The 18659-nt window shown below is 32.0% G+C and overlaps 2 protein-coding genes across 4 annotated transcripts; one reads left to right on the forward strand and one right to left on the reverse strand.

The window, feature by feature from the left end:
* The first annotated feature begins 5984 nt into the window (after positions 1–5984).
* Positions 5985–7588, forward strand: LOC111481176. The gene is made up of 2 exons (XM_023126533.1): positions 5985–6204; positions 6856–7588. The coding sequence occupies exons 1-2, from the start codon at positions 6031–6033 to the stop codon at positions 7399–7401; spliced, it is 720 nt and encodes a 239-aa protein (XP_022982301.1). The 5' UTR covers positions 5985–6030; the 3' UTR covers positions 7402–7588.
* A 1949-nt stretch (positions 7589–9537) lies between these two features.
* On the reverse strand, positions 9538–18066 carry LOC111481041. 3 transcript variants are annotated; one of them, XM_023126329.1, is made up of 19 exons: positions 17868–18066; positions 17131–17219; positions 16790–17017; positions 16328–16414; positions 16099–16188; positions 15882–16008; positions 15488–15588; positions 14540–14708; positions 14043–14164; positions 13188–13316; positions 12954–13052; positions 12813–12870; positions 12650–12725; positions 12444–12573; positions 11662–11819; positions 11442–11514; positions 11162–11353; positions 10726–10819; positions 9538–10633 (listed from the first exon to the last, which is right to left on the reverse strand). In XM_023126329.1, the coding sequence occupies exons 2-19, from the start codon at positions 17203–17205 to the stop codon at positions 9759–9761; spliced, it is 2883 nt and encodes a 960-aa protein (XP_022982097.1). In that variant the 5' UTR covers positions 17206–17219; positions 17868–18066; the 3' UTR covers positions 9538–9758. The 3 variants fall into 3 exon arrangements, with proteins under 3 accessions (XP_022982097.1, XP_022982099.1, XP_022982098.1); XM_023126331.1 differs by having other exon boundaries at positions 17131–17288; XM_023126330.1 differs by having other exon boundaries at positions 17131–17566.
* Positions 18067–18659: the final 593 nt, after the last annotated feature.

The following is an 18659-nucleotide window of genomic DNA, read 5'->3' on the forward strand; positions in this document are numbered from 1 at the left end:
TCGGAAAAAAAAAAAAAAAAAAATATTCCCTATCTCGACCCTCGTCCTGTCTCACACGCGCACAAAAATGTTAAAAATTTGATAATTATGTTCTAACATTGTATTATATTTTTTTTTCATATAAATTATTCATTAATTATTTTTGCTTGAATATTTTATTTTCTTAAAAAAAAAATAATTTTCAAGTAATCATTAATTATTTTTTAAACATATTTATTAATATGGTTTGTTATAGTTATTTCTTCTATTAGTATTGGGTCAAGTAATCATTAAATGTTTTAATTTAATTTTATTTATTTTAGTTGAAAAAGTATTTAATTTTTCCGAATCTCAAATCTATTCACGCTTCATTATCGTGCCACGTGGATTAAAAAAACGAGTTTTACTAACAACAATGTGTACACAAATTTTTTTATTTGGATATTGTTTAATATTAAAGCTTTCGTGGAATATTTTCATCATAAAACATTTAAAAATTAATATACGGTAGAAAAATGCATTAAAAAAAATACAATCACCAACTTTCTGCAAATTTAAACACATTTTTCCTTTTTAAAATAAATTAAGCAAATACCACACATGTGTACAATCAGTCAGCATCAAGTGAGGAGGATAGAGACACGATGAATTATGGACGGTGATTAAAATATTATTTTCTTCTTAAATATTATATATATTATTTTTGACATTTTATAAATATTTATAATTTAACATTTAACTTTATGGTTCTGTTAAGTTTTCATTTGATAAATTAAAGTATTTATAAGTCAAATCTATTTGAAATATCAAAAAATAATATTAATTATCTTTTAGATATAATATAATTTTTTGGTAAAGTGAAATATATTTTTGATTTTATAAATGTAATATCATCTTAATTTCACAATTTCAAAATTAAATTACATAGGTATTAAATTTGCTTTAAAAAACTAATAATACATTGAACACGGCTTTAAACATTTAATATGACTCGATTAATTAAAGTCAAATGAATCCCACATAATTTTTTTTTAAAATATCCAATATAAATATATACTTATCAAATAAATATAAAAACTACCAACATTTATTAAACAATTTATTTAATAATTTACATTAATAAATAAATAAATATATATATATATATATCTAACTACAACAATTTTTTTTAGGAACTAAACGGTTTAATATTAATATTTATATTATTTTCATCAAAAGAATCGTAAATTTCAATTAATGGATTATTATTATTATTATTATTATTAAATAGAAAGGGAAAAAAGTCGTCACGTGCTTCTGGTTCAGATGGACTGATGGAGTGCCGAGCACGTGCTTCGTTCTGGCTGCTCCACTGTAGATGGGCTGGGCTGAAAAGGATGCCGATGGTCTAAGTGAAGTAAGCCCTAATTTAAACTCTCATTCTCTTCATCTTTTTCCTTAATTAAGAAGCTAATTTATTAACAAATAATATCCATAAATCATTTTTAAAATATTTATATTATTTTAAAAGTGACTGTTAATATTTATTTTTTTAATTATGCATTATTATTTTTCATATTTCCATTAATCAAAATGTGGTTGTTACTATATATTATTCATTATTATTATTTTTTGAAAGATCTTTACTATATAAATTATAAACCATTATTAATAATTGAATTATAAATTATGGAAAACAAATTAATTCTATTTATGAAAAACAAATTATTTTATACACTAAAAAACTCCATAATTAAATTTTTACTAAATTAACATTTTAATTTTAATTAAAAGCATTGCATTAAATTTAGCTAGATTAGTGCATGTGATTGATCTTGGAATCTTTTTTTTTTCTTTTCTTTTCAAAATTTATAAATTTTTACAAAATTCCAAATTTACCCTCTTCTATATTTTATTATTCATTATACTTAAATAATATTATTGTTAATGATTTTTTAAACCATAATCTATTATATTAATTAATATTATATTAATTGAATTATACTTGATAAAAGATAAAACAAATTATACAATAATTAATTTAAAGGAATAGAGCCTTCTAATGACTTGAAGAGTGTTGGATGATGAAAGTCCCACATCGGTTAATTTAGGGAATGGTCATGGGTTTATAATCTAAGAATACACTCTTCATTGGTATGAGGCCTTTTGGGAAGCCCAAAGCAAAGCCATGAGAGCTTATGCTCAAAGTGGACAATATCATACCATTGTGGAGAGTCGTGTTCGTCTAACATGGTATCAGAGTCATGCCCTAAACTTAGCCGTGTCAATAGATTGGCAAATCCTCAAATGTCGAACAAAGGACTCCAAAAAGGAGTCTAGACCTCCTTGAAGGTACGAAGGCAGTCAAAAATGACTAAGACTCCAAAGGAGTCAAGCCTCGGTTAAGGGGAGGCGTGCTTTGTTCGAGGGGAGGTGTTGGATGATGAAAGTCCCACATCGGTTAATTTAGGGAATGGTCATGGGTTTATAATCTAAGAATACACTCTCTTCATTGGTGCCTCGGTTAAGGGGAGGCGTGCTTTGTTCGAGGGGAGGTGTTGGATGATGAAAGTCCCACATCGGTTAATTTAGGGAATGGTCATGGGTTTATAATCTAAGAATACACTCTCTTCATTGGTGCCTCGGTTAAGGGGAGGCGTGCTTTGTTCGAGGGGAGGTGTTGGATGATGAAAGTCCCACATCGGTTAATTTAGGGAATGGTCATGGGTTTATAATCTAAGAATACACTCTCTTCATTGGTATGAGGCCTTTTGGGAAACCCAAAGCAAAGCCATGAGAGCTTGGGTTGTGTGGAAACAATTGTCGGCCACTTAATGCCTCAAATTCTTTGCCTTTCGTGCACTTATACTTTACCTTACATTCATTTTCGGTCACATTTATAATGTCAAAAATAGCCAATGATATATTCTCATTTTTTTTAATTTATTTTTAATGTTTTTATTAAAAAAAAATTTAAAACCTCAAAAAAAAAAAAAATTGAAAATAGTAATTCTAATAGTCGTTGACCCGCTCTCAAGCAAATCGAGCCTAAGATGCCATGGTTGTTGAAAGAGGTAAAACAAGCTTTCGAACGTTTAGGAGCTGGAAGGAGGAGCATGTCAAGTTTTGAGATGAGAAAATCCCACGTATAGTCTCAACACATGTCATTGCTTTAAACATTAGAGTGTGTACGTCAAAACACCACATTGATGCAAGACTTTTTCATTGTACAGGTATCGTTCGAGCTCATCCCAGACTTCAAATCTCGTTGATCAAATTATTAAATCAACCTTTAATATCTCAATAATTTTTTTAATATTACAATGAGTTATAGTTGGTAATATATTCTTTCATTGAAATTAATTATGTTTAAGTTTTATATTTTAGATAATTCTATCACTTAAAAATATTATATAAACTATAAAAATAACAATAATTTCAAGTATAAATAACACTTCATTAGTAAGAAACAGTTTTATTACTAAAAAAACGTTTTTTTTTTAAATTTTATTTAAAGTATCATATAATAATTTAGTTAGAATATTCCTCTTACATTAATTATTAGAAAACAGTATGCATACGTTTATTTATATTCATGCTCTACTTTATAATTATATCAAAAAGAAAAAAAAAATTGATATATAAATATTTGTAGGATTTTAATGCTTTAGGAAAGCGATCAAAATTATTTATTTTTATAAGCTTTACAGATAATTATCAAAATTTAAATATACCAAAAACATAGTCTTAAAATGTTTTTTTAGAAAGAAACCGACATTAAAAAAAAAAAAAAAATTAAAATGTCTATTAATTTTCTTTTCTTAAAATAAAACTAATATATATATATATATATAAAAGCTAAATTAATAAAAATACTCGTAAACTTTATTTATTTCATCCATAAATTTTAAAAAGTTTTAATAATATTCTTAAATTAAAAAATAATAATAATATAAAATTCCGTTAAACTAATTAGAATTAGTTTTGGATGAAAATCATTAATATTTTATTCCAAAAAATTTAAAAAAAATTTAAAAAATATTATTAAATTTTCAAACTTTTTTTTAAAATTTTAAAAACATCTTTAATTATTAATTATATATATAGTGACTTTGTTTGGAATTAATTATTAAATAGGAAAGGTGTTTTGTATTATGTATATACTATTAAAGATAAATGGCTCAATATTTAATTATAACATTTCTGTGAAATAATAATAATAATAAGCAATGTAAAAAAGGTCTCCTGGTAGTGGATCTCCTTTTTCAAGGGGATAATAATTTTCCTTCATTAATTGGTGCCAATTAGCATTTACTATTTTTATCATTGGTTTGCTCTATCACACACTAAATGCATTATTTTATTATATTATATAGTTAAAGCTTTTAATTATTAAAAGCTTGTATTTTTTTTTTTTAATATTTTGGAGTCTCCTAAATAAATTATACACAATTTTATTATTTTTGAGTTATTTGTTACTTAAAATTCTAAAATAATAATTCATTAATTAAATTCATAAACGTAATGGTGGATATCCTCATAGATAATTAGCTTGTTGCAACCAAGTATTCATAACTGTAACGGTCAAAGCTCACCTGATATTATTTTGGGCATTTTATCTCTGTTCAAGATTTTAAAATGGATTTTTAGAGAGAAATTTTCACTCTTACCGAAGTAGGATCTTACAATAGCTATGTTTTTATCCTTCGATGTCGGTTGTTCTAATCATTTCAGAATTCATTAAGGGTTGGATTGTTCACCTACTGATATAGAATTAGGTCGGGTTCAAACCATTATGAATCAAGGTAGTTTACCCTAATCAACCTAATACGAGAACAATTGTTGATTTGCACAATTGATCATTACGCTTGGCTGAAAAGCTAGTGACACAAAGCTACAGTACGTTGGATTTTGACTCAACGTTTCTAAGACTCGAGCTACAAGCAACCCGATGAATACGCTCATTGCTCGATTGTCACTGAGCAGTAGGCTAGCACGTGTGGTTGGCTATGCCCTTAAAAACTAAATTGAATTAAAACAAATTAAATAACTCTTTCATATAAAATATCCTACACGTTTCCCTAACAATTGCTCAAAATAAGCTGATTCCACGACTCACCAAAGAAGATGTTGCAACTGTTTAACACATACGTCTATGCTTCAAAATTTTAAGGGCACTTTAATTATGTGCCCAACAAAATTCCCTTTTTTAAGCATTATTAATAGGAAATAGAGAGCTCAGAACGCTACAAATTAGCCCAAAGTTGGTAAATTATTGAGCTTAATTATATTTTGTTATTTCATTTTTTAACTTAAAAATTATATAAAAATAAACCAATCAATAAATTAAAATTAAAATTAAACCCAAAAAATATGGACTCAATTTGAACTTATTATCAACAACATCTAGTTCGTGCTCTCATCTCTTAAACCCTAATCTCCAAATCTATCCGCTACTCAATATTATTTTAAATAGTAAAATTCGACCTCTTATGATCCTTATCGAGACCTATAATTTACTGAAAAAATATAATTTACTCGAGATTCTTTAGTGAGAATGACGTGTATTCAAAAGTTTATTTTGAATTATATATTTAGTTTGTACAAATCTTCCTACTCCCACTAAAACACCAAATTAATTAGTTAATTAATTAATGATTGAACTAAAATTAGAATCATCTACACTAATCCAACATAATTAAAAATTAATTAGAAAAAATGTAGTGAATTAAAAGTAGCATAAAAGGACAAAACTCCCCCCCACAAAGGCGAGAAATTTGGAGAGAGATAAAGGAAAATAGGGGGGGAAAAGTACTTTTATTTATTTATTTATTTTTGCTTTTAAAACTTTGGGAAGAAAATAAAAAATAAAAAATAAAAAATAAAAAAATAAAAGGTGTTTTAATTTCTTGACCAGTGAATTACGTCTTCAATCAAGTCCACATGCGTCCATTGCCTTGATCGCTCTCTTTTTTCTTTATAAATGTAATATATATATATAAGGGGTTTGTTATTTGAAGGGGGAAGAGAGTGGAATAATTATAAGAATAATAATAAAGAAAAATAATAATAATGGTGGCGGAGTGGAGGAGCTGTTATTTGGATGTAATATTGGTTCCTTTGGGGTCATTGATAAGCTGTGGATATCATGCATGGCTTTGGCACCGAGTTCGGACTCAGCCTTTCACAACTCTCATTGGTATTAACACTAATGCTAGGCGTTTTTGGATCTCTACCATTTTACAGGTCTTTTATCTCTATCTCTTTCCTTTCCCCCCTTTTTTTTTTTACTTTATATTAACTTCTTCCTCCTCCCCCGGCTCACGTTCATTTGTTCTTCGTAAAATTAACCTTACGATCTTTAGTTGAGACATACAGTCTTCATCAAAATGTTCCATTTTGTTGATTCATGTTAGGATCTTATTGGTAAAATTAACTTTACAATCTTTAGCTTGTTCCTGTTTGTTTGTTCGAAATGACGCAGACAACCCTCGTAGATGAAAAGAAGAACACCCCATTTTGTTAATTCATGTTATGGTCTTAGTGGTAAAATTAACGTTACGATCTTTAGTTTGTTCCTGTTCATCTGTTTGGGGTGACTCAAACAGCCATCATAAGTGAAGATGCAGATAATCCTCATAGATGAAGAGAAGAAGATAAACAACGGATTCCTTGATATTAAGATGTCCAGAGGATCGAAGAAGCTCTAATCTTTTAAAAATAGATATATATATGATCAGATGGGTCATAGTCGATCAATTTGAGCTTCTGGGTATTCTTGGAATTAAAAAAAAAATCGTTTTTAAACGTTCAAATTATATATTAATAGTTATAAGCTTATAGCTAGAAGTAGAGATATTTTTTAAATATAATTATTTTTTGGTTGAAAATGGGCAGGATAATGAGAAGAAGAACATCCTAGCCGTCCAATCACTGAGGAACACGATAATGGGATGCACCCTAATGGCCACTACTTCCATTCTCCTCTGTACGGGCTTAGCGGCAGTTCTCAGCAGTACGTACAGCATAAAAAAGCCTTTAAACGACGCCGTTTACGGGGCCCACGGCGAATTCATGTTGGCCCTTAAATACGTGACTTTGCTCACACTATTCCTCTTCTCCTTCTTCTGCCATTCCCTCTCCATCAGATTCATAAACCAGGTTAATATTCTGATCAACATTCCCGCCGGCGCCACCGCCGTCACTCCCGATTACATCTCCGATATCCTCGACAAAGGCTTCCTTCTCAACACCGTCGGTAACCGCCTCTTCTACGGCGCCCTGCCGTTGCTTCTCTGGATTTTCGGCCCGGTTTTGGTCTTCGTTTGCTCTGTTTCCATGGTGCCTGTGCTTTACAATCTCGACATCGTTTGCTACGCCGCCGCCGGGAAACGGAATACGCTCGCAGCCGGTGAAGCTAACGGTGATCTGAATAATGTTTAGGGCTTCGTAAATGGTTGATTTGATATATGTACGTAAATTGATCGGAGCGCTTAATTTAGGGCAAGCTGGCTGTCTCTCTTAGGCTTTGAAATAGACTTTTGACTGGGAATAATTGATGTGCCAAAATGTGTCTTATTTCATCTTCAACCCTTTCTGTAAAATTATTTTACTTTTGTGTTTTTTAAGCTATTTTTGTTTTTCCCAATAATTGATGTTGATAATTAATAGAATTTTAGAAATTAATTTTAAGCTTAACAATTTAAATTGAAAAAAAAATTAACTTTTTTTTTTTTTTTTTTTTTTTTTTTTTTTTAAATTTATGCCAATTCATCAGGTATCATATTATAAATCGTTTTTAAAATTCACAAGAGGGACGTAATTAAAAAATGTTAGAGCAGGAAGAACTTCAAATTTTTTACGAAAATTACTCTTAAGATTATAAATTAAACCACATATTTTACGATCATGTGTATTTTTTTAAAATAAATATGTTAATAATTCTGCTTTAGTTTTTTCTTTTCACGTTCAAATATATGAGGTGGAGGTCTATTTTTTTTTTTTTTTTTTTTATTATCTTCGGATCGATACATTATTTAGTCGCACGATTTGACAATTTCTTATCAACATCTTATTATTAATATAACTACCATAGACTTCGGTGTCATTTTAATTAATGTCAATTATAAACAAAATCAACCAAATATTTGTACCCGTTAGATAATGAAATAATACTTAACATAATTGAAATATGTCAAATAGTTCCTAATATATTTGATAGGGATTGATTTGATCTTTAATCTTTGAAATTTTTGAAATTCTCGTAGTTATCTGTGATGTATTAGACGTTCTCAAAGAATCATTTCTTAATAAAAAGTATATATATTATTAAAATATTATTTTATTAGTAAATTTTTACCAAAAAAACTCCATTTAGATTGTCAAAATTTGATCCACAAATTAAAAAATATATATATTTTAAGTTCCGACACATGACCAACTTTCTATTATTTATTATATAGAAGGGTTTAATTAACATTTTCAATATATTAAGAATAAAGTTTAAATCGATAATATCTAAAAGAAAATAACTTCTCTAATTTATTTTTTTTTTGAAAAAATGGAAAAAATATTTTCCTTCTTGTTTATAAACAATTAAAATTATGTTTTTTTTTAATGTGGAAAAAAATATTAAGGAAAATTAATAAAACCAATTTTAGGAGGAAATAAACATATTCCTACCGGCTATAAGTTGAGAGATTAAAGGCATAATAATTAAATATGTATAAAAAAAAAAGATAAATTTAGAAAAATAAAAAGGAAAAAGGGTAGTGGCAGACACATCATCCAACAGCTTAAATGCAGTGTTTTGGTCGGACACGCCAACCAATCATACCTCCGCTTAACTTTTTTTCACAGTTCTTTTTAATCAATTTCCACGTTCATAAAGGCAGTTTATCCTTTTTCTTCTTATTCTTTAGCAGTTTATTTTCACTTTTATGAAAATAATTAAAATGTAAAATTAAAAAAATATTATTTAATTTAATTTTTTTTTTCTGTCCAGCAAAATATTTTTATAATATTGAGAGTATTTTTTAAACTTTTGAAAACTACAGCATGTTAAACATTTTTGTCCAAAAATTTAACAGAAAAATACTTTTGCATATTTTCTATAACTTAACCTTTAAATACAAGACCCGACCCAAATTATAGTGGTAGAATAAAAGCGTGGTGAGCTCATAACTTACATGTACGAGGATCGAAGCCCTAGCTCTGATAAAGAGTGGCTTTTCATCTGGCTATAACTTTTGACGAGCAACGTTATGGGAAGAGAGATCATTGAGTTCTCTAAGCTTAGTCTCTTCATTTTTGCCTTTCCCTTTTACTAAAGCCTCAACGCTATGGAATATTAAACACATAGGTGCAGTAGCCACACATGGATATTCCTTATCACAAACGTAATCGCTTTCTCAGAAAGCAATTCAACTATCGGGTGACTGAATTTCCATGTCTGTCTGAGAGAAAAAGACAACCAAAAAACAAAACATAAAACAGAACAAAACAAAGGCATCTCTTACCATTAACTTAAAGGTGTGAGATCCCACCAGCTTTTTGTACATCAATCTTTGACCACCAACCTGAATAAGTTTTCCACCTGAAAGGTACGAAGTATTTTGAAAATGACAATAATGTCATTCTTGTTTAATGTAATCATATCAAGTTACCAGCAGTAAATAATAGGATTTTTGAATTTGATCAATATCTTATAGATTGATCATATCATGATCATTGTTCCATATTGAAAGAGGTTGCTATAAGAGTTATATTGTGTGGCTACGGAAAATTTTGTTCTTTCATCCTCAGTTAATCAAAGGAGTGGCCACCACGAGCGGGGAAAATTCGGCTGGTAACGGGATATTCAGCTCGGAACAAACGAACTGAACTATGCTGGCAGTAACACCCCCCAGAGACATTTTGTTGAGGTTCACTGAGATGGCAAAATTGTGATCAATATTACAAAAACCTGTGGATCCGCCCATTCCTGAATGGCCAAAACCAATAAAAGAACCTTGATCTGATCTCAACCTTGAGAATCCTAATCCAAACTTCCCATTTGGAATGGCGAAATTCTCATATTTGCCTATACCCAAAAAGGCATCATGAATTCCAGGGTCTTTGAACATGTTTCCTACGAACTTTTTTGCAGTGTTTCCATGCCTCGAGTCGGCTCTTGTGCTGGGATCATTGGCATTGCTACTGCTGCTGTTATCAAGGAGCCTAGTATAACCAGTATTGCTTGTATTCCTGAAGAGACCACCATTGGCGTCCGTTTCAGTAGAATTCAAGTTCTTTTGATGGTCATTATTTAAGTTGGCATGAATGTCCTTAGTTCTGGAAGCTTTTTGCTTCTTTGAATTCTCCGAGGGAAATTTAGGGATGTGAAGGTGGCTTCCAAGAGCTGGTTGGGAGGCTGAGGAATGGGGTGGTGGTATCACACCGCCATCAGCCAATGCTGCATAATAACGTGCCAGTGCGCGGGCCGAGCAATGTCCATTGGCAGCAGGTATAACGGCACGGCGAGTATTGAGCATATTAAATAGAGGTGCGAGAGTACTGGCAAGCTGCGCAATCATGGTTGGCTGGAAGGTGGAGGGCAATTCAGAAGGATCGATCCCAGAGATATTTTGTAGATCATTAAGATCTGGTGTTAGTGTTGCAAGACGAGATTCAACTCCTGGAGACAAGCAAAGAGTAATTAAAATAGTTCAGCAAAATAACTTCCTCTTAAGAATGCAAAAAGATTGAGACAATGCAGTAAGGATTTACCGGGAGGGATTCCGATGTATAGCTCGCCTTGTATATGGAGTGGGTTAACTAATGCTTCTTCAAGAATCTCTTGGAATTTCTTCCCCGTTGCGTGCTGTTTTGTTTTAGCAGATTAAAATCAATGAGGCAAAAAATAAGCTATCTTAGGCTATATGCAAGTATCCAAGCCCATATTGTCAGCTCTGATATGATCACTTTTCTTATCCATAGATTTAAGTCGACAACAAAGAAAGTAACATCACATAAGATACAAGTGTGCAGGTTCTGCTCTGTAATACCACACAAAAAAAAATATATATATTGTCGATCCCGAGATCGTCAGCCAATGGGAACTTAATAAGACTACGCCAATGCTCGGACTCATATTTGAACCTCCACCATGCAAAAGTCATGAAAGTAAATACAAGTGGTTAATATGTTGAACAAAACACATTACCTCAATGATTCCACCACATAGCCACCCATAGGATAGATAGTGATACACCTGCTCCTGGCCAGGTTCAGTCTCTGGCACTGATTTAGCCATGCAATTCAAACATTCGTCCCAGTCACAAATTAGCGAAGGATTTTCCCTAACATTGACCGTGGCATTATGCAGACCTGAAGTGTGGTTAAGCACTTGATAGACCTAGAAGTGAAAACCAAGAATGGAAAAATATCTTTAACTTCACTGACAACATAGCAAGCAACTCCTTAGGGAGAGGGAGACTCTGTACCTTTATTATATCTTTACCATTTGATCCAAATTCCGGCCAAATATTAGCAATATTTTCCTCAAACTTCAGTTTCCTTCAAGACAATTCATAAGAGGAGAGTGGTTTCAATAAATGAAGGCACTACACAGCCATGACAGAAAAATATGCATAAAAAAATGACCGATGGCACAACGTGGACTTGTAAACCTCACTTCAACTTGCTAATAAATGATGTTCTTACCCATTATCAACTAGCCAATGCAACATTCCAGCTGTGATGCCCTTTGTCACAGAGAACACTGGAAAAAGAGTATCAGGTTGAACTGGACGAGGATCATATTTACCCATAACTCCAGCAGCAGTATCAATAATGACCTCTCCATCTTTGTAGGCACACACCTAACAGAATTGTGTAATAATTGAATAAGAAGAGATGGATATCAGTACAGCATGTGTGAGCGGCAGGTTTCAATTGCTATGTACAATAGATTATTAGTGTACTAATCTCGTAATCAACTGTTGCTTTGCCATAAAATGTTAGCTAACAAACCCAAAAGGAAAATATGGAAAACTTAATTGACTTATCTCGCAAAAGTGAAGATAAATAAGCTCAAGCAGTTACAAGTCTATAAATCCCAGTCTTCTACCACACATACATGTGTACGTGCAGGCATAGACATGTACAACTATACATTTATAAGGAGTGTTAAAATCTGACTGATGGTCTAATTCTGAGAAAAAGAAGCAGCATACTACTGAATGATACTTCGGATAAATTTTTAGGATCCATAATCCGTGTTAGATTTTGAAAAAATTTCAATTCAAGCACAAAGCTGAATGGTAAGGGCTAATCTGAGCTGCATGCTATATCTGCTTTTGTATGTAATGAATGTAATAGGTCAGATGAAAAACATTGTAAAATTACATACAATAATTGATCAAAACATTGCAAATACGCAGTGACATTTTGCATTAATCTGCAGTTTGACATATTAGTATATATATTCAAGATGTGGTACATGCCTGGATTCCAAGTATTTTATTCTCATTCCCCAGCTTGATTAAGAGCTGTCTCAGCTTATCTTCCACATCAGAATGAATAGGTGTTCTCCAGATCCATTGATCATTTACATTTGGCTCCTTGCTAATGCTTCTGAAACATCCAATATTAAACAAGCGAGTGAACGATGATGCCCCATTAACACACAAAGGTTGAGAAAAAAACTCACGCTTGTAAAACATATTCAGCAAACGGTCTCATGATATCTAGATATACTGTGCGAACATCCATCAAGGAGGAAAGACCTGCATCAAGTCCCTAGAAAGTTTAGAAAATACAAATCAAATACTCTGTTGTAAGTTAAAACCGTTTGAAGTTTAAAATGTAAATACCTCTTAGAAGATTAAGGACCCGTGCAAATATTATAATATCACTAGGAAATGCATCAACCTGGAAAAAAGATGGGCTCTCACCATAACCAAACACCGAGACAAGCATGATAGATAAATAATTAGAAGCTAATATCAACTTACAGGATTAAAACGTTTAGCCTCCTTATGATTTAATTTCATTTTTTCTTGTATTTCCTTCAGATTCTTCGATCTTTGCTCTGCCGCAGCTTTGAAGGTTTCCTGTAAAATAACTGAAGAAGTAAAAACATGAACCTAGTATATTTATAGGACTCATAATGAAAGATATCAGAGAATGAAAATTTGTAAGAAACGTCCAAGAAAATCATGACTCTCAAGAGCTTGGCATGCACTTACATGTGATTCTTTTGCAGCAGTTGCTGCTCGAAAGAATACATTCGTCACCGCCATTGCTTGCTCTGGCACATCAAGATGCAACTTAAGTCCCATTTCAGTGAAGGAAGATAGAAGAGCAACGTGGTCACCCTATCAAAGAATATGTTTACAAGTCATTTCCACCTTCAATGAAATGATGTGAATCAAAGGATCCAAGAAGAACTACAAACCAGCTTTCTTACCATTAGCTGTCTTACAGTAACAATAGTAAACTCATACTACAAGTTTTCAACAAACTGCATCAAGTGGTAATTTATCAAACAAATAGACAAGGGAAAGCTAAGGATTCTGAGCACATAAACAAACACAGATGTGTCTTGAGTTGTTTTAGATGTTCATTAGGAGACAACTAGATAAAGACTATGAATTAAAAAAACCAGGGAGGATGATATTCCCCTTTGTGTCTATAAGAAGGCCAAGTTATGTTATATATAATCATTATTGGAAGTAAATTGATTAAGCAAAAGTTAGCAAAACAAAACACTGTCTACATTTACTTACACATTAGAAGGGTAAAATGCTGACAGTTTACTATCAACGTTATGCAGTTCACTGTCAATGATAATGTTTTGAATATTCAATAAACTGTGTATTCATATTATCAAACATCGGTAAGTCTTCAATCTTGCAATGTGGCACTTAGAGAATGACATGCATCGAACTTTTAAATTAACAATTGTATTTAAGCTAAACCAAAGGATCAAATTTTAAAAATATGAATGTGAAGGAAATCGTATATATGAGGGTCTAATTTCAAAACTGCAGGAAACTACACGTGGCTTTTATATTTTACCCAAATCATAATGTCATACAAACCTCTGCAGCTGCTAAAAACATCTTTGCCAGAGCTAGTTTCATGGTGCAAGGTAATTTCTTTGTCAGCCCAAAGTCGAGCAAAATTGGACGATGAGGAGGCTCCTTGCTGATGAGAAAATTCCCTGTACAAAGTACCGATAAGGCACAACTATTGTATTGGGATAGCACATCCCTAACATTTTCACAAGACCAGTTTTATGATTCTTTTAATTATCTAGCTTTCTGAATTTCTGAGGGTCTGGTTCAGAAATCGTGATTATAATTTTTTTTTCCATTTTTTTCCATTTAAGGTAAAAAGCTAACAGAGACATTTTCCATTTTTTTCATGCTTATAAGAAACGAATTAAGTTATATAATGAAACTACAAAATATTGAGGCATTGCCAAATTCCTGCATTGAATTAATTATTTACCAGACATAAATCTTCTACTGCTAAATAAAGTTGTTTAATCTACAGTTATTTACATTAAAATGACTACACATAGATGAAAATGTACCAGGATGAGGGTCTCCATTGAAAAATCCATCAACATAAATTTGGTGTGCATAAGCTCGTGTGATTTCTTCAACAATTTTGTTTTTGTCAATACCATAAGCTTCCAGGTCGGCAGCGTCATTTAAGCGTATACCGTCCATATACTCTAAAATTAGAACTTTCTCTGTTGACTGCCATAGAAACCCACAGAACAACTGCTGACTATGCAAGCAACAAAATATTATGCGTATGCAGAACCATGTAAGCAATAAATTTTCCATTCCAAATGCTGAGAAAATATATTAAACTTTAAGCATGTTGCTAAGTTATGAGCAAAGATCAATCCTTAAGATGATGACTTTGATTTTGTAGACTTGCTTGTCATAGATGTCTACGTATGCTTAAAAAAAAAATCATAAAAGCTAAGAACATAATTGGGAAGCCTTTAAAATGATTAATGTTTCCTGCCTACAACAATAAAATTTACATTTCTAATTTTCTTAAGTTCAACAATTGTAGGGATATGGGGTTGAATCATCAACTTTAGATGTAGTAATAGGTGACTTATCTATTAAGCTATACTTAGACGGGCAATTTTAGAAATCTTTATCTCCAATAAGCTGTCATTTTCGCAAAGTTCCTCAGTAGTTCTTTAGCTCTTTTGAGTCTGTTCTACATGGTAGGAACAGATAATTATTAATCAACCATAGAGTTGAAAAATGCACTCCTTGTCGAGTCGTTGACTAAAAAAATACTTCATGCAAAGCACATCCAGCCACATTACACCTTAAGACAGATGAAATATTTTCATTTTCCATTTATGTTGGCCTCTAAATATTGTAACAAATAAAATTTCCCTACAAATTACTTTCAAGTAGTGCTACATCCGTACTTATATCCATGATAATATTTTGATTCAATAGTATCTAGACATTCGAGAAAATATGATATTATAAGGCAGGAAAATCACCTGAATAACTTCCGGTATCGAAACATTCACAGTCCCAAGGACTTCATTGCCATCCGATTCGTTTGTGCAGCCAAGATTTCTAGATACTGTCCTGGTGTTCTCTACAAAATGAAATAAGAAAAGAGGAACAGGAAAAGATGCATTAGGTGGCATGAATTTTAAATGAATGTTATGGCCTGTAATTGCAGAGATGCACTGAAGTAAACTAAGATAATGAGTTTGGCCAATTAGGCATTTATGTTTATTGCACCATTTCACCAGACAATATAAAATGCATGGCTAGGTGCCAAACAATAAGCTGAATTCAGGGGTATTGTTGGTATAACATGCTTTTGTCCTTCACTCGGCAACAATAGCTGAAATGTCTTTTACAGTAAGTTCAGAAAAGACGTACCAGCTTCAAGATTGAAATCAAGTTCTTTGGGAGCTTCTCGGCACCATTCATCTATTATGGGATTAAAGTCATACTGCGGCTCTGCCCAGCCTATCCAATCAACAACCGCCTTTGCATTCTTCAGGTCCTGAAACAGTCATCATATGCTTACCAATCAGGCAGAGGGTTTATCAAATGTCTTGATCAAAAGTCTTCCAATCTATAGAGCATGCTAAACCTCTAATATAACTGCCTTTACGCCCTCGTGTTGCACTTTGATAACCACCTCCCTTCCATCAAGCAACGTTGCTCGGTGCACTTGGGCTATCTGACAGAACCAAATGCAATAAAATAAGGGAATTTTCAAACATGCAAATCCTACACTTGAAATAAAATATCTACTGAATGTGAACCTGCTCTAGTGATTCATCTGTACCCTACAACTGTCTATGGTAAGAGGATCTTACAGATGCAGTTGCTAAGGGCGCTTCCACAAAGTTTGTAAACAAATCACTGATTGGTTTCCCCAACTCTTTCTGTATGGTCTGACGAACCTGTAATGAAACACAAGTATCAAGAATATGCCAATTAGAAATCTGAGAAATAATGCTATAAGCTTCTGAAGTTCAGCATGCCAAACAAAACATGGCGAGTAGTAAAAGAAATTGAAGAAGACACCAACGTCCTCACCATCTCATGATAAGAAACTGCACAATTTCATCCAGGATTGGAAATGTTCGAAGATTTTTTGTCCAAAAAGATTTATAAGGCAGGAAAACGTACATCACTAATCAACCAAAAGAGAAACAGAGCATGTTTAAGTGAGAAATGGTGATTAGAATGAGCATGATAGCTATTTGGAGGCCTGTCTCATCGATGATCCATTAATTAGTTTGCTGTCACGAAAATAAAAAAACATAAAAGATAACCTCTTGTAAAGGACGAGGAGGAAGAGAGTCCTGTAACTGTTTGAGGAGGCGTATGTAGGCATCAGGGATAACATCTGCTCGAGTAGATAAATACTGTCCAAATTTCACCCACAAACCTTCCAACTCTATAATCAAACTCAACGAGCGCTTTGCATTACGTTCATGTGCCTTTTCCCATAAGGCTGATCTTTTAGACTTGCTAATCCACTTCTCTCTTTGTTCTAATGCCTTCAAAAAACCCCACAAATACTAAATTAACTTAATTCTTATGCATAAAAATTAAATAAATAAAGGTATGTGAACTGGTTTCTTGCCTGTAAACGGGAATCAGGGAACTTTACCTTATAATCCAGGTATATCACTAAAGCCAGGGTGAACACTCTCATTCTTCTTCTGTATATGTTGCCCCATGCCATCTGAGAAAAATAAGCTGGAGAAGACAACAATTGTTTTAGTTCGCACTTTCTTTGAAAGACGATAGAATTTTACGCTGAAATCCCTATAATAAGTGAATTTGTGTTGCAGTCAGCAGGCTAATTAGAAAATGATCCTTGCAATTTAAAATTGGCGAGCCTGAAAAAAGTTCGTCTATAATCCTTCATCGCCCATTTCTATGGAAATTCGTGTTCATCTTTAGTTTCTCATCCGGTAGCGTCAAAGTCGATTGCAGAAGCTTAATCCTCTAAGCGGCGAACAAATTAAGAAACTGGAATGGATGATTACACTACACCATTCATTGCAGGATAAGTTGAGGCACCTTGTCTTCTCCAATTTCAACTATATTAAACACCGCTCATCACTTTTTACGTAACGACTTTACACATACACATTTCAGATAAGTATGAACTTCCTAGAAATCATCAACTTCAATAAACAAAATAGATTTGGAGAATATTTACAGTAGAATCACTTCCGCGACGATAGAAATTTCGGTAATCACAAGATAACAGCCGTATACGTAAAATAAAATCAATGCAATTCATGAACACGATAATCATTACAATTCCAGCTTCATTATACGCATGCGATATGCTGATGCCTAAACTCATAAAAAAGCAGCAAAGATTACTTCACCAACCTGAGAAATGAAATGATTCGGACCTTCCGAGGATGAAATTAATCCGATAAACAAACGGGAAAGCTGAAAATCCCGAAACACGACTCCTCGAAAAGGAAGAACAATGGAAAACCAAACGAAAATAGCGATCGAAATTTCACAATTCGATCAGAATTTTGCCGTTTTCAATTGTTCGGTGATGAGATTTGCAATCTGATCACATAACTTTTAGAAACTTAGATAAATTTACGGCAACATTTTGCCGCGGTTAAGACCAAATAAATGGACACGTCGACTGTTGGTTTCCATGTGGCTGCTTACGTGGATTTTTTTGCAGTGTGAATACAGTTACGTGGAAAAAACTGCAAATGGTACGTCGACCGTCCCTTTGCCGTACGATTAGAACCATTCGTATTTCGATGAAAATTAATTTTAATTCCACTCCTAAATTTTAAAGCTTTTTTTTTTTTAAATTTCTTTACAACAAAAATATTATTTTCAAAAATATAAAATATTCAAATTACCAATAACTAAAATAGTTTTTTTTTTAAAAATTTATGAATTAAAATAAATATTTTAAAATCCAACAAAGAAATATTTAGATTAAATTATGCTATAAAAAATAATTAATGTAAGCTTGCGTATATTAGTGATAGTCTAATATAAATTTAAATCTTTTTAATTTATATTTTACAAAATTTTATTTTTATTTAAAGTGTAAATTATTTAAGAAAATAAGCCTAGTAATAACTGACATATAATTTTAAAGAAGAGTCGCATGCTATCAAACATCGTTAAAAGTAGTAATTAGAA

This window comes from Cucurbita maxima, unplaced genomic scaffold (assembly GCF_002738345.1).
Source record: "Cucurbita maxima cultivar Rimu unplaced genomic scaffold, Cmax_1.0 Cma_Scf00006, whole genome shotgun sequence".
Classification (NCBI taxonomy): Eukaryota; Viridiplantae; Streptophyta; class Magnoliopsida; order Cucurbitales; family Cucurbitaceae; genus Cucurbita; species Cucurbita maxima.